We start from the raw sequence: 25662 nt of genomic DNA on the forward strand, positions 1-25662 counted from the left end.
TAGCCTCTCCTTCTGATCGATCTCGATGTATTGTGGGCAAGGAAGTCAAAGAGAGCCCCCAGCCAAAGAATTGCTGCCAAGGTTTAGGATTGCCTATGTGTAACATTTTCATAATTTCATTGCAATTATGAGTGACATTCAACGGCTATGAGTGACACTTTCTCAAAAGCAACCTCAAGCAATGAAGAGAAGGGAAACATCTAAATATCAGAATTTACACCCATTTGAGCAACGGGAAACTCTAAGAAGATCGTAAAACTGCTGCAAAGCAACAGAAATAGAAGGGCACTAGGATGTGAGAGAGGCCCCAAAGGGGAGTCTGAGCCTGCCTCACTGACACTGAACTCAACTTTGGACAGAGAGTGACTACAATGCAGAGCTCAGCTTATGCCCTGTAGCGTTACTTAACTAATCCGTTCTCTCATCTGTTTGCTCTCTGATTTGTCTATCAACACAATTTCATTATCCTATTAATCCATTGATCTGTTAACGCACTCAGTAATCACTGCGTGCACTCAGTTTTTCCTTGATCCATGCATTCTACTATTCATTTGTTAATCTATTCAAGTAGCACTCATTCATACACTTATCCATTCACTCAGTCACCACATCATTCATTCATGCACTCACAAACATACCTTATCTTCTCTTGTAATCATTCAACCATCCATCCATGAACTTGGTCATCTGTCTTTCTATGTTCACCCATTAATACATTCTCCCAACTTTTCATGTGTCCTCCAAAGACACTTAGGGGCATATTATCGAGACAGGCGATAAAATTATCGCCACTTTAGCGGCAGAAAACTGCCGCTAAAACGGCGATAATGGGCTTGATAATATGCTCTAAAGAATTCCAATTGAAGCTCAGGTTAGATGTCCTTCACATCTAACATGGGCTTCAATTGCGATTCCATAGAGCATATTATCAAGCCCATTATCGCCGTTTTAGCTGCAGTTTTCTGCCGCTAAAGCGAAGATAATTTTATCGCCTGTCTTGATAATATGCCCCTTTAGGCTTAAAAGTCGCCAATCATTGAAACAAAACACTCAATTAAAAAGGCAGACTTATGGCCTCTGTTAAAGTTTGCAGCACTTTTATTGTCATTTTGTAATCACTTTTATTTTGGCTTGCTTTTGAAGGGCTTCTTGTTTAGTCACGAATCTGTTTTGGCATGGGCCGAATAAGCACATACACACTCGGGCGGCTGGTCCTTACTTCGACTCTTGGCTTGCTGGCAGTGACTCTGCGAGGCAGGGAGACCACACGCCTGCCACCACAGCAATTCAGGTTTGTTGCCCACCGCCTTAGTCCAGGGCTGTCCTCAGTGAGACTGCTGTCCGGTCACAGATTGTCCTGGCAGCTGCTGCTACTGCTGGTCGCTGGCTCCATAACGTGAGCTCGGCAATTGGGATTCACATTTTCCGCAGGCGGTGGCGCAGTGGTCAAATAAGATTTTTGACAGAACATGGTGGTGGCCTGGGCATGTGCGAGCAGCTTGCGGCGCTCCGAGCGCCATGATTGTAGCGCTGCCCTCAAACCAGTTCCAAGCGACTTCCTCCCAAAACAAATTTCCCGCCTTCGACTGCAGTACACGACTTGACCCCGCTGCACCAGACTAATGTATCACACTGGGTGCTACTGTGACGTCAGGCTGTGTGAAATCTGTGCGGTTGGAAATCATCACAATGAAATATTGTAGCAGTGAGCCTGCCGGCAGCCTTGACTCAACTGTGATCCCCAAGCATGCGGGAGCAGTGTGCACTTGCCACAGGCGGCGAGCTACCCACTGCCTCACTGTTACTCTATGATTTTACTGTGTGGCCGAGACACTATGCATATGCGTGACAATGCATTTCAGTGCAGTGATGCGTTAGTCTAATGACTGATGCGTGTTACTTGGCAGGACTGCAAAGCACGTTTGTGACACTTTGTAGCCTCTTCTCCTCCTAGTCGGATTTGATGTAATGTAGGCAAGGAAGTCCAAGACAGCCCACAGAGTGCAAACACAACCTGCACTGCGGGAAAGTCAAATCGCTTTTGTAGTGCGATGTGACCCCTCCTCCTCCTGGTTTGGCTCCATGTATTGTGGGCAAGAAGGTCCAAGATAGCCCACATAGTCCAAACACTCTTTTACTCTCTTGCTATATCTCTGTTGTGCTATCTCCCTTTGTTTCGAAATCTAAACCGCATGCATGTTGTCATGGTCGACTATTGTCTGCAACAGTCAGTGCACAGAAATGTAAGAACACTGAAGTATTTTCAACCCTTTTTTGACAAAGACAAGAGGTCTTCCTCCAAAGTTGTCCTAGGAAACAATCCCACGTTTGAACTACCAGGTTGTAAAGACTGGGCAAAAGAGAGTGAAATTGGTAGAATGTCTTTCGATTCGGGCTTTACCTTGGTTTATCATCCAAGATGATATTGAGAGGCTGAAAAATGTGACTCAAACCATAGTACCTGAGACTGTTAAATGGATTTATTGTGGAGATTGTCATCCACTGTCATAGGAAAGGAAGATAAAACTTTTATTGAATAGTATGATTGTGCAGACCTCTTTAGAAAGAGTTCCAGATACTCTGAGGAACATGATGAGGCATACCCTACTAATCTTTTCAAGTAATAGCTGTATTTATACTTGTAACCTAGGCCTTACTTCTGCTGATTTCTGCATTCTATTTTTCCTGCACTTTTGGGATGTATTTTGTGTTCTTGATTTCGCTTGTGTATTTTTTTGTTTTGTCTACTTTTGGGACATTGTGTTAGGTAGGCATATGAATGAAACAGACGTGTGTGTCACAGAGTGCAAAATTTGCAACATATATAGTCACACTATATAAATTGATTAATTTTGAGCAGCAGGATGTGATTTGGATATAAAATCACATAACTTTTGCAACCTTGCCTTCTTTTGTAACACTTCTCAACTTTCATAAAACAGTTAATATAAAAGTTATGGGTGCAAGCTGAAGAATCATAAACTTTAATGGAGACTTATATTTTCTGCCCCTCTGTGAGTTGGCTGAACTTGCCACATAAACGTAAAATCATCTGGAAAGCGGATGCTAAAAACATAATTATGCTTTTTTTCTGTGGCATCCATTTTCAGATGCTGTCGCTTCTCATTGATTCCAAATGAAAAATAGTCCATCCTACATTCAAATGGAGATGGCTTCCCATATAGAAAGGCACCCCCAGACAGCCTATAGAACAACTGGGAAACTACATTTCTTCTCTGGGCTAATCCAAGATATGATTGAATATGTCTTAAGCAAATGGTTAAACGACCAGGAGCAAAAGCAGCCAGTGGCTAAAAGGGTCTGACCTAGAACCCCTAAAAATATGTATTCAATACAATATGTTCACCGTGAATGGCACAGGCAACTCAGACGTCAATCCTAATGAAATGGCATCAAACAGCTGTGTTTCAGACTAATACAGCATTGATAAATGTGAATTCAAGAGCGGAACTTTCACTTGTAACCACGAGGTGGTGATCTTGCTACAAATATAGTAGTCATTTTTATATTTTTCTAATAAGACTAACAGTCAGGTAAAGCAGAGCATGTTTTTTCACAATATTACCTCACACTCTTGTTGTGGGATTGTAAATACATGAGTAAAGGTGTGAAAAATTGGTTCGAAATGAGTGTAAAGAATATATGCAGGCATGTGGTGTCATGTCCAGAAACCATTATTGTTCCCTTGCTCACAGGGGCAGTAATAGCTCCATAGATGGGACATCTCAATCAGGATAAATCAGCTATCACCAATGTCACCTCTGTGAGTGGGATGGATGGATCTTATGGCGACTTGAGACGTCATCCATCTTCCAGTGCTGGCACCAGTATTTCAGTCTGTGGCATACGTCACACACATCAGGTACGGGGCCCCACATTGATACTTGGAGTTGAGGGCCACCTGTTCATCTCGCCTTCTGATAAAGGCATTCTGTGGATTGGGTGTAGAACATATGGTAATGCAGACAAAAACCTTAGTGTAGGGCACTGAAATGTGGCATGTGAAACTATCCCTCTGCTGTTGTCAAGGAGAGTGGAAAGAATGGACACAAGCAAAGATGTTATCTACATACATATTCAAAGTCATAATGTTGTAATTCTGCTTTTATGACAGTGTCATCATAGCACCTAAACACGACTGATATAGTTTGAAGACAACTACTTCAAATTGTAAAAGCTCATTTCAAATGAAAGCAGTGGTTTGATTTTTACAGCAGAATGTATAACACTTACTTGCCAATCCCACCACTCCCTTTTAAGTTAGGTTAATTAAACTTCGTAAAATAGTAGTACATTCTATAAATATGTTTTTGCATTTAGAAAAGATAATATTTGCTGCTAAAAACCTGAGAGATACATGTAACTTCTTGATTACCAACTCAATATATTTTACATGTAAACTCATTCAGCAGTTTATGTTTAAATATTATAGATATATTTCATTGTTTTTATCGATTGTTGTCATCTGCTTAAAAACGAATTAAGATAATCATTTCATACATTTTAACATTTCTAAATAACTGACATGACTAACAAAAGGCTTATTGTTTGTTTTACAAAAACAAATACTGTTTGGTTTAAAAAAATCATTGTTTGTAGACTTGTTTCTGTTTTGGCTTTCACAGTGTAAAGGAAGCCTCGTATAAAATTATGGAATTTGTATTGCTTCTTTGCATTAAAATGCATCCACCTGTAAAAGAGACTTGGATGCCCAAAATTAACCTAATTTCTTGGAAGGTAGCTTCATCTCAGATGTTTCCTTTGCTAATGAGCAAGTACCAAACAGTCTGATTAGGTATATCAGAAGCCAAATAGACACAGAGGGCCTTATTTATGAGAAGTTTTGCATCGCTGCGACAAAGCAGCGATGCAACACTTCACAGTGCACCCTCCTTGTGACACCATCCATGCGTCATATTTACTGTTTGACACATCATGTTGCAAGGAATGACAGATACGTCTGTATTACTGACGTATCTGTCGGCTCAAACTGATGCATTGCTGGAATTGTGTTGGAAGCATGATACAACTCCAGCAATGTTCCTTTCACATGCGGCATGCCCCTTGTGAAACAGCCTGCGTCAGTCTTACGCCTCCCATGATGCAGGCGTAAGATATTGACGCAGTAGCGTCCTAGAGGTGCGGCACTGAAATCTTATAGATTTCAATGCGCCACTTCTACAAGGCTTTTTGCAGGGTAACGCAAACCCTGCTTACATTATACCTGGCGCAGGTATAATTTGGCGCAGGGGTTTACAAAGTGAAGCATCTGCCAAGTCGCTGCCCTGCATTACTCTGTGCTAGGAAGGTGTTCCATAGGTGAAGAGTGGGTGTTCCAACACATCCACCCATGAGTTTTGGTGCATTCCCAGATTTTCTTACATTAGTAAACCTGTTAATGCGTCAAAATGCTACCCCTTCTCAGCTGAGGCGTTTATTGCTCATCAATTTTTCTACTCTCCACGTATGTTGTCTCACAGAATTGTTTTTGTGCAGGAAGGTTTCATGCATCAAAAAATTCTGCCTGCAGTGCAGGCACACTTGCACCATGGCGCATGGGTTCCTGCGTTGGCGCTTGGCAGCCACCATGCATCAGCACTGAGAGAGAGCAGGAATGCGCCATATGTTAGTAAACATGGCGCATTTCTGCCCTCTCTATTTGACGCAGCACATAACGTTGTCTTGCTGCATTGTGTTGCGCCAAATATCAGCATATCTGCTTCCAAATCTCCAATTCACAATTAAGGGGCAGTTCCAAAGTATTTCCTCACCTGTAAATATGTTTTCCATGTGAGGGAAAGAGGGAAAATATGAAATTGGGGATTTTTCCCTGAATGTTCTGCATGAGGAGGCTTACATGAAACTCCGTTACACATGTGGGTCTGCACAAAACATGAACTTCCTTTTTAGGCACCTGGGGCCGTATTACAGAATGTGGCGTATTTTCTTTGTGTGTATCGGGTGCACCTTTCAAAAGGCATGCCCTGCGCAAACAAGGAGAGTATTAGATTGAATGTACCACCCACAGGGCAGCCGCGAACCCCTGCTGTCCTGGGAGCAGCACATTCAAGTGAAATACAGTGCAGCTATGACGCAGCCGCTCCGTGTTTCACTGTGCAGGCAGCAACCTACAGTTTTAAGATGGATGAGAGATCCCCTTGCAGGCAGTTGCAGTGAGTGACTGCACCCGCCTGCAAGAGCATGTCTGGGGGTCCATAGAACCCCATTGACCCCCTCCAGAGGGCTGCCATCAGGAAGCACACTGACAGGGGGCCAACGTAGGTGGTGCCCTGTCAGCCCGCCTCCAGACAGCTTATTTACCTTTGCGCCTGCATCTATAATATGGAGTGGGCAGAGAGGCAAAGAAGCCCCTATACAAATGAGGATACACCCTTTGATGATAGCGATGTTTCTATATGTGCACCAGCGGTATCTGTATTACAGAAAGGGCCTAACAAGCATCTGCAGCCCCTTCTGTAATACCAAAGCTCCCCTGGGCACGCAAAGCAGGTCCAAACGCCCGTTGCACCCTAGGGGCCTTTGTATAATATAATTGTGACTAAGTCTATGCATCAGGCATTTATGTAGTTTCATGTGAATGGTGTTATCGAGTCAGTTATGGAGTCCATTGCAAAAGCTCCTTTGAACCATTCTAAATGATAGAATAACTAGGGTCATAATATTTAAGATTGGAACTAGAGAGAGCCTTTCTGTAACATCTATTCTAAATCCCCCGCTCCAGACAAAGCCTGATCACATGTGTTAGGGTCCCAAAGAGATGATCATATGCCCAATACCTGTTATATACTTGCGGGGCTAATTCATCTCCAGAGACCAGTATTTTGTATAAAAACATTATATTTAACTCTTATTCAAGTTTTCTTCCGTTGAAGAACTAAAGCTGAATGATACTTTTTTTGTTCCAATGTCTAAGTAAATCATGTAATGTGGTATTTCGGCACATGTTGCAAAAAGAAGCAGATAGACAAAGGTGATAACTGAATTTATTTAAAGTCATACTGGTTTGACATCAGACCTAAAAATATTTGAAAGCAAAGAGTCTAGGAAAAACTGATAGACTATTCACAAAATGTTCAGTCATGCTCATTATTATATTATAGTTCTTCTTGTGTTTGTTAGTTTGGATGTTTAAGAGAGTATATTCGACCATTTAGCAAACAAGTTAAGAAAAGTTACATGTTGAATGAGTAGAGGCCAGATTATTCCCTAAAATGTCTGTGAGCAGAGAGAATTATTATTTTTATTAGATGATGTAGTTTATTTATTTATTATGCTTGGAAAATGTATCTTGCAGCTGATAGACACATTATATCACTTTGGGTGATACAGAATAGGAGATTGCTGTTGTGAGATAAGCTCTCACGAGGCGACAGAGACGCTGCCATACTCCGAGAGACTACAATGCTCCAAGCAGCAGCAGTCAACATGATGAAAAACACTTATGTGGGACAGTAATGGTCAAGAAAAACCTGTAGGTTTCCTGGTGGGTTTGTCTAGTGCTAGGCCTCTGACTAGAATGAGATGTTTGGTATAAAGTTTGTAATGGTCTTCAACAAAGGTAAATAGTAATTATAAACAGATTAAAAGAGGTGGGCTTTCAGACTTCAACTTTACTGTAAGACAAACTTCAATTTTTTTTTTTCCGAGTGAGTCTACATTTTGTTTCATACTGACCATCCCTGTTTGTGGACCGTTTTACTCTCACAGCAAGTAGATAGGCGGCTAAAATGTTGTGGTTGGAAGAAGGAGTCTGAAGGAGTACTATAGCTGTAAGGTCCTGGGTCTCTCACTTGACATGCAGTTATGTAATGGTTTTGGAACCAGTGTTTAAACTAGTAATCTTTCTTTGACAAGGAGCTAATATAGTGGTTTGAGAGCATTGTGATACAATCAAATCAACACAGTAAGTATGAGCTTAGCTGCCCAGCTTTGAGTCCTTCAAATTAGCAATATACTTTTAGGTAGCCCCGTATACACCGCCTTGCAGTCGTCCAGCCATCCAAGTGATTACCACTACGAGAACTAGAGTTATTTTGTGACAAAGGGAAAGTGGAAGGAGGATTCACACTCACAGTAACTATTTTTTTGAAATATTAATTGGGATGGGAGTAAAGGATGTTGTTTAAGATGATACTCAGATTGTGTCATCTTTATTGGCCTTGAGGCAGAAACCAAATATTCTGGTCAAATTGACCTTCAGCGGGCACCAAAAAACATTGAGGCAATTTTCAACAGCGTGATACTGACCAGATTCCTCTTACAACCTGAGGTAGTCTCAAACTCATCAGCAAAATTGTTTGGGCAACAATATGGATTAGATGTGGCTTTCCAAGCATCTGGCGGGTCATCAAAGAATTCTAGCAGATAAGGTGCTTTTGAGGTATCACGGGCCCCCTAAGATTGAAAGATTCCAGCGTTTGGGACTAGATTTTCTACATGGAGTTCACTTGGTTTAAGAATCTGTGCTGTAAGGACTTGCCTCTGGGTCCCAACCCTCACAGATTGCCGGAAAACAGCTCGCTGCAGTGTGCTCTTTACATAAAACAGTTTTTAGATAAACCCATCCATAATGGGAAAAAACCAAAACGTCCTTAGCAGAAATGATGGAGAAATAACTTTGGACCGTATGTACTAAAAATGCATTTAGTGAAAGTAGTCGCAATTTACACACTGACTTTCACCAAATGCATTTGTATTTTGTGAACTGACCTTTATAGTAATGGGTCAGTTCACAAAATACAGTATTGTAGTGGGTCTAAATTTAACATACGCTATTAATATGCATGGACAAGGACACAAATTTCGACCCACTTTGATTGGCTACTTTCACAGGGGTGATTGGCTGATGAGGTCAACAGGCCACCAAATCTGTGAAAGCTTTATTTATGCAGCCCGTTTTCCTAAAAGGAAAGCGAGATGCATTTTTTTTTAAAAATGAAGGGGCAGATTTACAAGCCACTTGTGCCACTTTTGCGTCATTTTTCCCATGTTAAAAGTGATGCAAAAGTGGCGCAAGGGGCTTATAAATCTGCCCCCAAAAAGTTTTGCAAATAATTTGTATTAGTAAGCAGTGGTCCTGTGGACCACTGCCTACTTCTGAAAAACATGTTTTGTAAACATTCACAAAGGGGAAGGGATCCTCTAGGGTACCCCTTCCTGTTTGCGAATGGGTTACCACCTCCTTCGAGGTTTTGATAGAATAGCAATATTTCCGACAGGATTTCAGTTGCAAAACATAGAAAAATAGCATAAGGAATTGGTATTGAAATGGACGTCCCTTCCAATTACTGACTCCCAATTGTTTCCGTAAGAAATTGGGTTATTAGTTGAGAAGAGTGAGACCGACTCAAATAATAAAAACAGTCCTTGTCAGGCGGAACCACAAAAGTCACTAGATAAACCTGTGCTTAACCCACTGGTAACTGAGCACAGAAGCAATCAGTTTTAACTTAGAGGCAATGTACAAAGTATTTATGCAGCACTCAAATAGCAATAAAGTAATAGCACACCACAAGAAAAATCCAAAACCAAATTCGAGAATTTGAGTAAAACGAAAATGCAAAAAATTCAAATGGTAGAACATGAAGTATGAGTTTTTCAAGTTTTAGGCAAAAATAGCACCGAAAAGCACAAAGTGCCATTCACGGGTATTTAGTCCATGATGATGGAGTGTGGGTCAGATACATGTACTAGGTTTGCTTCGATGAAAAGTTTACCTTCGCCCACATGTTGAGCCTCCACAGGAGCTTCTTGATGGTGGGGGCTGCACGAAGGTTGTTATTGACTTGAAGAGTAGATCACTGCTGGAGCCTTAGTGTTGGCCGGGGTGATGCGGTCACGGTGGTTGCAGAAATTTGGGTCTGAACTGAAGACCAGGCTGGAGCTTCACATTGGTAGTCATCGCATATGGTCATTTCTCAGTTCCAAGGGTCTGCTCACATTTGTGAGGAATCCAAAACTTCTGGATTTTCAATATAAGTTCAGGAGGAGTTCTGATGCCAGCCACTGGCCGAGTACCTGGGGGCACATCTTGGGAATCAGGGTTCACACCAGAAAAGGCCAGCAGCAGGACTAAGGCAGGTCAAGTTGGTGTTGGTCAGTTGTAGGGAGGCCTTTCGAAGCTTGCGGTGTATCTGTGGCTCAAACAGAGGTCAGCCAACTGACCCTTAGAATCACTTCTGGAGAGCCTGGCTTGAAAGCAAGTCCAGTTTTCCTTCTTCAAATAGCAGAGCAGTTCTTCCTCTGAATCTCCACAGGCGTAGAAGTTCTGAAGGTGCTTTTCTTATGCCCAGTCTCAGCATGTCAGGATGAAAGGGTTGCCCCCTTTGCCTGACTTCCCCTTTTCATGGGTTTGGCTTCAAACTGTCTAGGGTAACAAAGGGGCAGTAAGGCCTAGGTGTGAGATGCATATGTCAGTGGCATGGCAGGCAGCCCTTAGAAGTCAGGAAGGCTGTGGGCATAGCCTTGAGGCTACCCTTTTAAGCTCAGGTAGGCTGAGTACAACCCTCCAGGACATCCTTCTCAGTAGAGAAACACCCTATCCCACTCCTGAGGCCCTTTCATTTTCATATCTGGAAGGAATACATACACACCACAGGAGAACCATTTGCAGTCTTATGACAATGTACACTGGCATTAAGACACATTTAATTTAGGCAAAATAAATTCCAACTTTAGAAAAGAGGCATTTTCAAGCTAGTATATTCAAATCCAACTTTACCATTAAAGAGGGTTTTTATTTTTAAATTACAATTCAATTAAGTGGAAGAAGCATTTCTCTATCTCCCAAACTGAAGTTATCACTTATTAAGTATAATAAGTAACCCACAATTAGTCTATGGAAGAGCCAGCCTTACAACAGTCAAAAATGACTTCATAACTGTTTCCCTGTCAGGATATGTAAAAACCTAAATGCACAGGTCTTTGTTTTTAAATACCATGCATGTTAGGGCCTACCTTAGGGGTGACTTAAAAGTGTTAAAAAGGAAGGTTGGGGCCTAGTAAATAGTTTATGTTGTCAGGTTGAAATTGCAGTTTAAAACTGCACTATGGGCTGTACTGTCAGGCCTGAGGCATGTTTTGCAGGGCCACTTTAGTTGATGCCACAGTGAGTGCTGAAGCACACTAGTGGCATTTAATATACAGACCCTGGGTACATGCTGTACTAGTTACTATGGCCTTATAAGTAAATTAAATGTACTAATTAGGTGTGGGACAATTTCACCACTGATTTGCAAGACTAAAGAGTTTAAAAGCCAACTATAGGAAATTGGGTTATTCGTTCAGTGGGGTGAATACCCTTCTCAAGCAACAACTACAATTCTTGTCAGGTTGAACCACAAAAGTCACTAAATTAACCTGTGCTTAACCCTCTGGAAGCTTGGCACAAATGAGGCAGGTTTAACTTAGAGGCAAATTGTAAAGTATTTGTGCAGCACACAAACAGTTGTTATAAAATAGAAAACACAACACAGGAAAAATCCCAAACCAATTTAGAAAACTGCATACATTTTAGTAAACAAAGTGATATTCGAATGATAAGAATCCAAGCAGAAGAAACAGAGCTATATAATTTGACATTTTAGATAAGTATAGCGCCTAAAAGCACAAAGTGCCTCTCACAGTCATCTGGTCATGCTAGACAAGGAGTAAGTCACAGGTTCAGGCTGACTGTGATGGAGCGTGGGCTGGATACATGGACCAGGTAAGTCCTGCTGAAAAAGATACCCGCTCAAGTCAAGGGCAGAGAATTCCTTTGGCAGTGAAGGAGGCCACGAGCAGAATAAAGTTTGGATTAATCATATCAGGTTCATTTGCAGGAAACACATTTTGAACTAATGATTCCTAAAAGCTGTAACAGAGAGAAAAAAGCCTAAAACGGCAATAGAGTGATGCATGCTGGGATTCAGAAACAGATGAATGCCATGATGTTCGCTTTCTGGAATTTGTGGAAACAACTGCATCCCAGTTCTTTAGTAGGCATTATCAAACCACTGCGAAGAGGTGAAGAACAGGAGGCAGTCACTATTAAGGAATAAAGAGAGATTTAGATACAATCGTGAGAAGATTCATCCTTCCCAGCATTCACTCACTTTTTCAATATAACGTCGATGGTAACATTAACAGTGTTTGTGCATGACACATGAGGAATTCACAGGACACTGAGTTTACTCATCTTACTACTTATATGTGCGGAACGGGCATATAAGTGATGCTTATTAAATTTAAAAATCATGACACTTGGCTTCTTAAATAAGTTGGGAAATGTGGAGCCATGGTCACGGTAAAAACATTTTTTGTTGAAGAAATATAAGAATTGTATCCGAAATCATGGCCAATTACTCCATTTGAAAATATAAAAAGATGATTGTCGTGTTGATTTTGTCTTTGAATTAAGGTTAGTTATCAGAAAATACTAAATAGTCTTTAATAGTTAAACATTAAACTACTTTTGTCCTTTATACAATTCACAAAAATCATAAACATACACCTTATCCATCAGTTAAACCGTAATAGGAGGGAATAAAAATATCTGACTGCCGTCAGTCGTTTACAATCACTATCTCAACTGATGCTTTTAGTGCAATTACAAGTGCAAAGATTCAATCCATCAATTTTGCACATGTTTGGTCTAAAAGTAATTAGGAAAGTTATGATTATTGTTAAGGACACAGGGATAAATGTTGAGTTTTGAATAGCTGTATAAGCACTTCCTTTACTTAAATTTTTTTAACGCATCTCAGTGTTCAACTTTCTAGAATGAAATAGGATGTAATGTTGCAAAGAGTTCCACTAAATTATCATAGATGATTTTGAGAACGTGTGCATTCTGTTCAATAACGCATTAAGGGGCATATTATCAAGGACAGCGCTAAAAATTATCGCCAGTTTAGCGGCAGAAAATTGCCGCTAAAGCGGCGATAATGGGCTTGATAATATCCCCTTGAGAATTCCCATAGAAGCCCATGTTCTGGTGTGAACATGGGCTTCTATTGGAATTCTCCAGGGCATATTATCAAGCCCATTATCGCCGCTTTAGCGGCAATTTTCTGCCGCTAAACTGGCGATAATTTTAACGCCGTCCTTGATAATATGCCCCTTCGTAAGGCATCAACAATGATAATGAGCGTGAGTCAGTTTTTAACATCCTTTGAGTATGCTTATGATGAATACATGGTAAAAGGCAATATATTTTCTAGATTCCTATCTGTAGGTTAATTGTGGAAACAAATCGTATGACCACAATAAGTCATCGGCTTCTAATGACTACTTACACAATGCCACATGCAATAAAGAGTCTAGTGTTAATCTATATAAAGATCAGGTATATGGTGAAAGAAGTCATAAACAAAACCCCTCGAGGCTAAGACCATACCCTACAACTGAAACACAAGCTGTCCATTAGACCCCTTACCTAAATGCTCTAAATCAACACTGATTATATGAATCACTAGAGGTTTGTGACCTTCTTGTGATGCATTAGAGGACATGGAGTTCTTGAAACTTTGTCTTCAGCATTTGCAATTATTTAATTGATTTTCTTATTTACTTATCCCATTTTTGACTCTGAAAAGTGTATCCAACTCCTAAACTAGGATCCCGGCAGCACACCAGTTTGGTATCTGGAAGGGTAATTGTCAGATTTGGGGGTCTCTAGTTGGCATAGCTAGGTACCTGTGACAAATAGGGACCCTTGCGTCTAGTCAGGGTAAAGGGGTAAACTCCTAAAATAACCCCTGCTCACCCCCTTGGTAGCTTGGCACAACCAGGCTGGCTTATCTCAGAGGCAGTGTGTAAAGCATTTGTGAACACATACAGTAATCAAGTGACAACACAAGTTTTATACCGAAAGTAGGTATTCTTTATATAGATTTAACACAAGACCATAAACGGCTAAAATCCACAATACTGTTACTTTAAAATGGTAGAATTTGGCTCAGTTCTCTTAAGATGGTAAATGTGACACTCAGAGTTCAATGTACCTTAAGATGCGAAACGCAGGGTAACAAAAGTGTTGCAAGGACGATCTGCTGCAAATAAACAAAGATGGCGCTTTCTTCTTGATGCGACACGCTTCCCGGTGATGCGTCTGCATCTGCTGCGACGTTGATTCTCTTCTCCAGTGATGCAAGATGCTTTACACGATGCGAGCCGCGACAGGCCCTACAACACGCTTCCCAGTGATGCCGCGGCATCTGCTGCGACGTCGATCCTCTCCCCTGGTGATGCAAGTTGCTTCCACAACAATGCGAGCCGCGACAGGCCCTGCGACACTCTTACCAGTGATGCGGCGGTGTCTGTTGCGACGTCGATCCTCTTCTCCGGCGATGAGCCGCGACAGGCCCTGCAACACGCTTCTCGGAGATGTGGCGGCATCTGCTGCGACATCGATCCTCTTCTCCTGGCGATGCAAGGCGCTTCGGTGGACCTGCGATGACTCAACGATTCCTCTGCGACACGCTTCCCGGTGATGCAGCGGCGTCTGCTGTGATGTGGATCCTCTTCTCCGGTGATGCGAGGCGCTTCGTGTTGTGAAGCGGCAGCGGCAGTTCGGCGACACGCTTCCTGTTCTTGAGTTGCGCTTCCAGCTCCCTTGCGACACGCAAGTCCTCAAAAAGTCCAGCACAGCTGCAGGCACTTCAAGAGACTTTTCGGGAGCTGGTGGGTGAAGTCTGTTGTCCCTGAGACTTCAGCAGGAGGCAAGCTCTTTTCCAAGCCCTTGGAGATCCTTCTCAAGTTAAATAAAAGTGCATACAAAGTCCTTTCTCCTTTCTTTGGCAGTCAGGCAACCACTGCAGGCCAATCCCCCAAGCAGCACTTCAGCTTAGGGATAGTCTCTCCTCAGTTTCTTCTGGTTCCACTCCTCAGCAAAGGTTTCTTCTTGTTTCCCAAAGTGATCTGAAGTTCTTGGGTTTGGGTCCCAATATTTATACCATGTTTCTCTTTGTTCTCTGAAGGCAGAGAGGCCTTTGCCTAGTCCAAACCAGTTCTGGTCAGTCCTGGAGCACTTTGGTGACAAGACTCCTTCTTTCCTTTCAGAGTGCAGGGTAGAGACATCAGACGCACCACAGGAGGTGGAGCCAGCATTGTGGAGGGAAGGCACAGCCCTATTCAGGTCCCAGGTGCAACTCCTCCCACAATCTAGATGCAGATCTCTCTATTCAGCCCTGTGCTGACTCACCCTGTCTCCTGGAATCCCCCAGCCCCTGTCACTCAAACTCCGGACAAGGAATACACAGCCTAGCAGAGGCAGGTTTGGATGGTTAGACAAGAAAATACCTACTTTCTAAAAGTGGTATTTACAAACACAAAATATTGAAACCAACTTCACCAAAAGATGTTTTTTATCATTATGAGTTCAGGCATACTAAATTCGAATTTCTACCATGTTCCCTGAGTTAGTTAGGATTATAAGATGTAATAATCAAACTGCCCATTCTGGCCTATGGAGAACAGGTAGCCTTGCAGTAGTGAAAAACGAAAATGGCTGTAATTCCCTATTAGAACATGCCACACACACCAGGGCATGTCCTACCTTATTCTTACAATGCACCCTACCCTTGGGCCTACCGTAGGGGTGTCTGATACGAAGAAAAGGGAAGGTTTAGGGACTGGCAAGTGGGTGCACTTGCCCAGACAGCATGACAGTACCAGACTGCACGCAGGCTCTGCAATGGCAGGCCTTAGACACACTTTTACAGGCTGCTTCTGTGGGTGGCACAGCCAGTGCTGCAAGCCCACCTGCAGCATTTGGATTTACAAGCCCTGGGCACTCCTGGTGCACAGTACTAGGGTCTGACAAGTAACCCAAATCAGCCAATCATGGAATCACTAATCCATACATCAATTTATAATAGGGAACACTTGCACTGTGGCACTGGACAGCAGTGGCACAGTGCCGATAGCATCTAACACCAGCAAAAACACATGAGGCAACAGCAAAAATGGAAGGGAGACCCACGCCAAGGTTCCAGGTCTAACAGTAATGTTGTAGGTATCGCTTCCAAATACCAAACTAATATCTTATGTATCAGTGTTTTATGACCTAAATCAAGTCGCAAAACATTTTTTTTTTTTTTTTTACCTCATATCGGGTAGTAATGAATTCTCAAAAGGGAAGAGGTTCCCTTGGTATTTTTCCCTTTTGTGAATGTGAAAAAATGTTTGTTGGCGAGTAGGCAGTAGTCCAATGAGACCACTGCCAACTCTTATACAAACAAGAACAGTAAACTTTCCTTTTTAAATGGGGTTCTGTTTTTTATAAGGAAAATGTCTTCCATTTAAAAAAGAGGCTTACTTTATTAAAAAGCAATCAGAGATAAGGTGGTCTGTGATTTCCTCCAATCATAGTGAGTCACAATTTGTGAAGTGTTTCATTATTATTTATGAGGTTGGCCAAATGTTGCTTGTCAGATAAAGTCAATTCTCCTATGTGCGAAATAACAAAAAGATAGAATGGGAGAATGTCAGACACTGACAGGTTTGAAGAAACACATCAATAAACCTGTTGGATAGCACAGAAGGTACTTATGTGTAGGGATGTTACAACAGGAAGGTGGAGGAAGAGAACTTTAAACCAAAAGAATGTCAACTTTCATACACATAAGCACAGGGGCGCTAATCCTGAATTTGCATTAAATCCCACATGGGCGACGCCAGGTGTGACGAGGCAGTAAATGTGGTAAAACCCTGCTGACAGTGTTTTACCAGCAAATACTTGATGAAATGTGTAAGGGTGGAACAAAAATGAGAAATGTAATCAGGAATAGAGATTGGCAATGATTTCCTCTAAAGGTCCAAGCACAGGTCAGAATACCATTGTCTTGCCATCTTGCAATTAAAAATCCCTATGATTTTGCTAATTTCATAATTCCATCTTTATTTTTATTGCTATTGTTATTATTATTATTACTAATATAGTAGTGCCACGAATAATAACAATAATATATTAATAATAATAATAATAATCATAATAATACCAATAATATTAGTAAATATAATTATAATTATACTAATAGAAATCATAATGATAGCGTTGTGAATAATAATAATTATTATCTATCAAAAATAAGAAAGAATAACTGTCTTAAAAGATTAAAATTAGTTCAGTTTATTTAGACAAAACTCTAAATGATACACCAGCATATACCTAGCATCGCACAATAAATATAACTTTATATGAAATGATATTTTATACTAACGCTGATTTACAGCTCTATGTTTAAACACAGTATAAAAACTTTCAAGGACAAATGTCACATTCTCTGATTTTATACCGACCACATGGTCCAGGGATTTCTTTGGTTGCTCAACTTGCGATTTATGTGTGCACAAATAATTTGCCCAGGTTAAATTATAATATTTTGCATTGCGGTCTGTTTTTTTTTTTTTTGCAGTTTTATATAGCGCGAACTCGATCCGAAGGATCAGAGCGCTTTACATGAGCCTCCGTTACATTACAGAAGGATACATGAATTTTTGGTAGGCAAAGGGAGATTAAAGGCCTCTTTTATGAAAACTGTTGCATCGCTGCGTAAAAACAGTGATGCAATAGTTTTCACTGCGCCCTCCTTACAACACCATGGATGCGCTGTATTTAATGTACGGAGCGCCATGTAGTAGTATTACTGACGTAGCTATAGGCGCAAAATTGATGCATTGCTGGGGTGTGACTGAAAACAAACGCAACTTCAGCAATGTGTCCATTAACATGGGGCAAGCCTCATGGGAAAGGGCCTATGTCAGTCTTACGCCTGCTGTGAGGCAGGCATATCAGCAAGCAGGCGATAAAAAATTATCGCCGCTTTTGCGTCCGTTTTTGGACGAAAAGCAGCTATAATTTCATCGCCTTATCAGCAAGGTCACACTATCGCGTGAAACCTTGCCTTATCGCCATTTCCGTTAACGCCCATCTATGTATCTCTAATGAGATGCAAAGTGGGCGTTCCTCCCCAGGATAACGGGAGAAATGTCGCTAAGCAACATTTCTCCTATTATCAAGCCTCACGCAAAGCAGCATAGTGACAAGAAAAGTAGCGATAACCTCTGTTATTGCTACTTTCCTTATGCCTGCTTTGAAACTGACTTAGCCATGATATCCTATGGAGGGTGGATATCATGGCTAAGTATGTGAGACCCTATCAGCAAGCTATCGCCATACTTCATGGGATTATCACTGGGTTTCCAGCGATAATCTCACGTTTGGCAGTTAGCGCTAGGATTTTTATCGCTTTTGAGATAAGCGTTGCTAATAGCACGCTATCTCAGCGATAAAAATCCACGCTAGCCGGCGATAATTATCCTAGCGCTAAGTGTGCTTAGCGATAATTATCGGCGGTTGTTGCTGATATGCTCCATAGTTTTGACACAGTGGCATCCTAGAAATGGAGCACTGAAATCTTATAGATTTCACTGCACCACTTCTGTAAGGCTTTTTGCGGGGGGGGACCCACCCTGCATACATTATACCTGATGCAGGTATAATGTAGCGCAGGGCTTTACAAAGTGACACATCTGCTTAAATGCACCACTTTGTAAATAAGGCGCTACTTGGCGCATTTTTTATGCCGCCAGTGTGTCACAAAAAGTGATGCAACAGCGGCGTGAAAGTGTCACAAAGCCTCATAGGTTAAGGCTTAAGTGATTTACTCAGGATCACAGGATGTTTGAGCCACCGCCAGACTCAAACCTGATTCGCCAGCTCCAAGGTCTGCCGCCTTAGCAGTTAAGCCACACCCTCTCCCCTTTGAAGAAAAAGAAAATCAGCCATGCAATGCCAGCCCTCCCTTAGAAATAGTTGTGCCCACCCATGCACTACGTATATCCACACTAGACATAATGAGGAGAAACATGAGCAGACGAAAGGGCCTTCTTAACTGAGACACTGGAACGCATTAAAACGCGCTCGTGTTGTAAAACATCATAAGTGGGCCATTGAACCGGATCGCGTTCATATTATAATCAGCGTAAAATAATTAGCCCGGGGCCTTCAGTATCCACGAGGCTGAAGAGCCAATTTCGCAATGTGAGATGGAGGCGTTGCAGGCAAAGGAAGCGGTGTCCTGTTTCTGCATCCGACAGTAATTACCTTCAAGGGGAAGGAGCTGCTCCCCGATGCCATGGCAACGCTGCCTTTCGGATGGAGCCGGCCCTCCTCAAACGCTGGTTTACCTGGGTATCTGGCGAGTTCAGTTCTGCTGAGTACAAGTGCGTGATGGGTAGACCACGCTGCCTCTTTATGCAGCAGACAGCCAGGAGCAAGCTCCGCGCGTCATTGTACCTCACAGACTCAAATGATGAGATAAAAAGGTGAGCCTGGAGGGGCCTGTCAGAGAGCAGTGAACTGCAGAAAACACATAAGAACTAAACCTGAAGTAACACGCAAGAAGATGAAGGTACACATGCAACGTGTGTCACGATAAAGACGTTAGGCGCGTTTTCAGAAACAACAAATACTAGATTTGTTTCATTTAAGAAAATGTAGAAAAATAAACATATTTCAAAATCCCAAACTCTGTGACTTGTTTAGTTGGTCATGCTGTGTTTTGACTTCTGTGCGCGCCATTTGAGGACAGAATATGTTTTACAACTGTGAACGCATATTGACGACAATTGGTACTAAGTGACACTCTGCTTAATAGCACTATATTGATAAAATGCGTACCTCAACAACATGTCACGTCCAGGCCTTTGCAAAAGGTTTCACAATAACAGATCCAGTTACGTGCTTTCTATAAAATAAAAATAAAAAATCCATAGCATGATTGTGCGAATCTTTGAGTGGGATAAGATAACGTTTTAGGGTTTCATTGTATAGAGATACATTTTACTGAAACAAGCAGAGTGTGAAATGTTGGGGAAATAAACACGCTGCTTTTCTTTCAGATTGAGCAAGGCGAGGCACCCTCAGAGGCCCACAATGAGCCCAGACCTCCGCCTGCCGAAAACGGAGTCAACCACACTACCTCGCTGACCCCTAAAGCCCCGGCACAGCCCGTTCACAGCCAGCCGGCCCCAGGTACGACCACCACACCCAGAGTGGCCACACGTAGATTTAATAAATGCGTAAAAGGAGAATATTGCGATTGCATATTTAATCAGTAGTTGCAATAACAAATATTTTGCAACATTAATATTCATGTACATTTATATTAGATATTTCTCTATAATTAACACATAATTACACATTATCAGTATAGTTCGTATTCTACAAGTTTGTGTTCTGTAATAAAATGTTAACAGCTGCATCAGAGGAGGAAGAGGTACCAAGACATGATAATGGAAGAGATGGGGCTTCAAGCCCCCAAATTCCATAACTAACTTACTACCACAACTTAACTGCCTACCTTACTACTATTAATACCCAGGCTCAAATGTATTAACATTTTGCGTTGTGGCTGCGACAATTGTATGGGCAACTACGATCTAAAATGTTAGTATAGATTTACAATGCCATGCAAGGGGGGATGTGCAATGCCTTGTGTGGGTGTGTAAAAAAAAAGAAATGCAGATGTGTTTCCGTGCATCTGGAAGGCATCACATGGGCACGGCATGGGCCTTCCATGCATCGACCCATGTATTTTGACGCACACTCAGATTTACTGATGGCAGTAAACATGGGTTGGCGCCAAAATGAAGCCCCTGGGGTGGCGTTAGATTCTGAAGTATTACCAAGTTTACAATTTCTCATAAATCTGGGAATGGGTCTGGTTTCATGGGTGTTGTGTGGGAACACCCGCAGCAACAGCCATGGAATGCCACTTTCATGCAGTATTCCGCTTTAAAGGTGCATATATTTATAAGGCAATGAAAAGCCACGTAAAGTGGTTTTATGTGGCCTTTTAAATATGCCGTGGCACATTGTGCCAACGTAACATCAAGAAAGTGACGTTCTGGAGGCATAAAAATGCTGGTATGTGGCCCTAAGTTGTGAAAAATTTGGGCAGAGCGCATGACATTCAAATTTGTGACATCTCCTACGTACGGGGATATTTTTTATAAATTTACTAAGGTACTAGTATTTTAATTAGACCGCAATTACAGGATATGGAACTGAAATGATGTACTACCAGGATATTAAATTTAAAAATATCGATCTGCCAAAATGTCATGACTAAATTTCAATGACCTGAAAATCATGGAGATATTGATTATTGTTAGCTGATAATCGCGAAGCTAAGTATATAATAAACATAGATTTACTAATCTTAAATCCATATATATGTTCCTTAGCAATATATAGCTGTTCAACGTTCATAGATATGGCGTTAAGGCAAGTATGCTTACCTGTTTATATTTAACCTTCATGGTAACCTGGTAGTTGATATTTTGGTTACAATACTTTGGCAGGTCACTAGTGTTTCCTCATTATTCTGACATTCCTATCATTCAAATTAAAACAGAAGTTTTACATCACAAATCTCCCATCTGCCACTGATGCAGCCAAGCTTCCTAATTGCAAACTCTGGAGGAGTAACTAAAGCATATTTAACAGCACCATCCTTTATGGGCAGCCTGTTATTCCAGTCAACAGATGGGCACTCAGTGCTATTGGACCCAAACTTCACCAATTAACCCTCTACAGTCAAGAAGCATCTCCCACTTGACATCCAGAATAATTCAAGTCTCACACTTTCCACGCTTGCCTTTTCGTACTGGAAAAATGCTTGAGTGCCCACTGACTGCTTAGCATCTATTTCTTTGTTGGTGGTCTTCCCGGTTTTATCAATGTAGCATTTAATGACCATTTAAATGTTAGATGTGTTTGCCAAATGAACTGAAGATAATGGATGTTCTTTAAAGATGTTTTACTATTTGAAGATAACCTTTACAGGAGTATGTAAAAAGGCTCATCCCCTTCAAAGATGTCCTTTATTATAGCAGGTCTGGAGGCTGCTAAGACCATGTAATATAAAAGATTTGTATTAAATATCTTGTGAAATGTATCTCACAGCATTAAACCAAAAATCAAACATGCATTTGCAAGATACATTGCAAAGATACGTGAACAACTTTCTTTGGTGGTTTATAATGCTACAAAGATTGCCAAATGTAAAAAAACATTTATTTGTTTACTTATAACAAACACATTTATACATTGTAAGAATGTACATCATGAAATGGGGTGGATGGACCTTCTCCATAAGTTATAAAGTCACTAACCTGTTAGGTCCAGTCAAAGGTTTCATTAATCTAAACCTGGCTCAACCCCTGGTAGCTATGGCATCAAGCAGACAGACTTAATACAAAGAAGATAGTAAACATTTAAAAATATCATAACAGTTCAAAAGTGAAAGATGCAACACAACAAAAACACTGCTCCAATTTCTATAAAAAGAGAGAAAAAAATTAATTAACAAAATGACATCAAAAATCCAACACGGGGAACGGGCGATATACATTTTTTGCATTTTAAGTAGAAATAGTGGCAAGAAAAAAAAAAACAGCACCAGTCAATGGTTGTGCTAGACTGGGATCAAGGTCAAATTTCAGGCTGATCACAATGGAACATAGGTTAGGTACACCAAGTGGTTTAGTCCCGGTGAAAGTATGAAATTCAAAAAAAAAGTTGAAAAAGTTTCACTTCAAAAAGGGACTTTGTCACTTGCTCAGGAGAAAAATCCTCCCCGTGTGGGCCGCCTCTGAAATTGTAGTCGGTACCATCGAACCAAAGGCTGGGTGCTTGAAGCAGGTTGGTCTCATTGGAGCTATGTTATTTCGCCCTCAAAGACTTCTAAGTACAAAAGCAGAATGGGACCTAGTCAGTTTTTCCGAGATGCATGGTCTATGGGCCAGACTACGAGCTTGGCTGGGTGGGAGTAAGATCATCCCGCTCCTGCACCACCAAACCCATGTTTGAACTGTCCTGCATATTAGGAGTTTTTCCCTGTCTGGCAGGCTGTTCTGCGGCGTTCCCAGGGTGGTGCCTATGAAATAGGCACCACAATTGGAACATCAAAGTCAGTACCTGCACAGCATGGACTGTTGCAGTCCATGCTGTGCAGGTACTGGTGCGCATACATATAGGGAAGGGGGGCACATGTTTTGCCCTCCTGTGTGCATCCACATGGCGTGAGGCACCTGGGGGCCCTGTAGGACCCCCTTTGTTTCCTCACCGCCACTTTTTTCATGGCAGTCCACCACAATAAAAAGTGGGGTGGTGAGGAAACACGTAATATGCTTGGCGGGCCACAGCGGCCCTGTCAAGCATATAGCGGATTCAATACCGCCACACCATGGCCAGGAAAATCTGATCCCTGGTGGTTGCGATAGTTCCAGGGCAGCTTGACCACCCTGGTCAAAATAGGGTGAATAGAAGGCTGCCACTGACACACTCCTGTGGACCGCCAGACTCGTAATAACCCTGTGGAACTGTTGGTTGGAGGCATATTACTGGTGGGTCCAGCTGAAGCTCTGGAGCTCTGGAGAAAAAGTTTTCAAAGCTTTCTTCTAATGTCAAAACTACAGGTGCAGACTCGTAAAGGTCTCCAAAACCTCATGGGGAGTACTTATAGCCTCTCAGGGTGTCAGGCAGAGGCCAACAGTAAGATTTATTCTGGTCCAGTTGCTACTGGTCAGCTGGACACTTGAAGAAAAAGGCTTCTTGCAACTTGTTGTGTCACTGTAGCAACATAGGAGTTCGGCCTACTGACCCTTGGAGTCCACCTCATTATTCTCGATACAAAGGGAAGTAGGAGCAGCCATTCAGGTCTCCTGACAAATCACAAACAGCACACACTGTCCATCTTCTGTTCTTCCACAGGACCAGAGAGTGTTCCAAGGAAGGTTCCTTGGGGTCACACATTTATGACTGGCACCTGCTATTGACTGTGAGTGACTATTGGCTCTTCTCTAACCAATGAGGTCAAGTTTCGGTGGGCAATCCTACCCATTTTTTAATCAGTTCCTCTTTTCCCTACAGCAAACAATTAAACAATTCCAAAGTGTACCTTATTCCAAAATTCAGTAAGGGAAAACTGTTCTTCCGATGTGCAGAGCTTGTGTGCCCAAGCAGAGGTGTGGCCAGGGTGATGAGCAGTCAGCTCTTTTTTTGGTCACTCAAAACTTGTTCTTTGGTCAGCTTTCCTCCCACTGGCCTTGGTGACATAAAGCTTGATAAATGTTATCAATGCAAATATTTGACTTTTTAAGTTTGGTAATGAGAAAGGATGAACCACATAAGAAGGGGGATTGTTACCAGTTGTTATCCAAGATTCTGTTTTCACTGACTGAACAATATAAAAGTGTTGTTTTCTATGTTCTTATTTAATGGTTCAACATATTGTGTAAATATCCTTTGTTCGCCAAATCACAACAAAATCCCAATTAAAAGTGTACAGAAAAGCACATACATTTTTCTGTTTTCTTTACTTTTAGGTTCTGTAAATATTCCCGCAAAGTCCGAAGATCTCATTCACAGTGTCCTGACAGGTAAATCAAAATCTAAGTGGTTCATAATTTTCGAAACAATTATGACTTTTAGAGTGTAACACATAAAGTTATTTAGAAAAATATGATGCATTATGCTAGTTAGGTGTAAGCATGAAAGTCAAGCTCTACAGAACGTACTAAAAATGTTTAGAACCTAGGTACAATCTTCTGCCATGTGAGGCTCTGAAATCATGGACATATAATTTCAAGGGAATTGGCCACTGAAATAATTGTTTCCTGAAGAAGCTGCTAAAGCTTTTTTACGCCCCCTGACCTTCCAAAATCCCTCCCCGCTTAGAATTGGGTTTTTATATTTGTGAGGATGCTGCTTGTTAAGGTCCATCCTCCATTGAGTTGAGACTTGGGCCGCAGAGGAGTTGAATTCCTATTCTGAGGTCTTTAAATATGTTTTTAGAACCAAAAGAAGGACTCACCTGCTGTGGTTTGCTTATTTTAATTCTATTTTGGTTCTTCTGGGGCACATTATTTTTGGTTAGATCAGAGACTTCTACAACAATATTACTGTATATTTGAAAAAATGCTTATACGAAACTGGAGCCTGGAATAATGAATCAACAGTCCTAGAAAAGCCCCACTGAGAGAAACCTTTATGTAGGTCAGATATGGTGCGGGTTTGTAATAATACCTTGGTAGGGTTACACATCAAGCTTTATTTTGGTATGTTGCCCGTAGCTGATTTTCAACTTAAACAGTGCACACAGAGTACGTCTTTATTCACGTCAACAGAAAAGGTGACTCTTTCCAGTCCTAAAATCATGGATATCAGAAAGTTACAAGTTGCTTTGCAGGCAGTAGCGGCTCGTAGTGGGAGTGCTGCAGGGCAGTGGGGCGGGGCGGGGAAGGGGCAGAGTGGGGGGTAGTAAACTCAGGCATATGGCCGACCGAAGGTAAGTATATAAATAAATAAATAAAACAAATTACTTTGAGCGCGCAATGTAATTCGTTTTATTTATTTATTTAGGTACTTGCCTCTGGTCGGCCGTATGCCGGAGTTTACTACCCCCCCACCCTGAGTCTCCCCTGCCCCGCCCACCGCCCGACAGCACTCCCACTACGAGCCGCTCTGTTTGCAGGGCTGAAATCAATAACAATTTCTAATGTTTTATTACCCGCCATGGATACATTTTTATGGGCGTTCACAAACTTCACAGACTTCACAGTCAAACCAGT

The 25662-nt window shown here is 41.7% G+C and overlaps 1 protein-coding gene across 3 annotated transcripts in view; it reads left to right on the forward strand.

Moving 5' to 3' along the window:
• Window positions 1-25662, forward strand: part of PLCB1 (phospholipase C beta 1) — a 2173917-nt gene that overhangs the window by 1660095 nt on the left and 488160 nt on the right. For all 3 annotated transcript variants that reach the window (XM_085612648.1, XM_085612647.1, XM_085612649.1), the window contains exons 24-25: window positions 19927-20059; window positions 24418-24471. In XM_085612648.1, the coding sequence (XP_085468774.1) occupies window positions 19927-20059; window positions 24418-24471 (187 nt within the window). The remainder of the gene's footprint in view (window positions 1-19926; window positions 20060-24417; window positions 24472-25662) is intronic.

The sequence above is a fragment of the Triturus cristatus genome, chromosome 6 (genome assembly GCF_964204655.1).
Source record: "Triturus cristatus chromosome 6, aTriCri1.1, whole genome shotgun sequence".
NCBI lineage: Eukaryota > Metazoa > Chordata > Amphibia > Caudata > Salamandridae > Triturus > Triturus cristatus.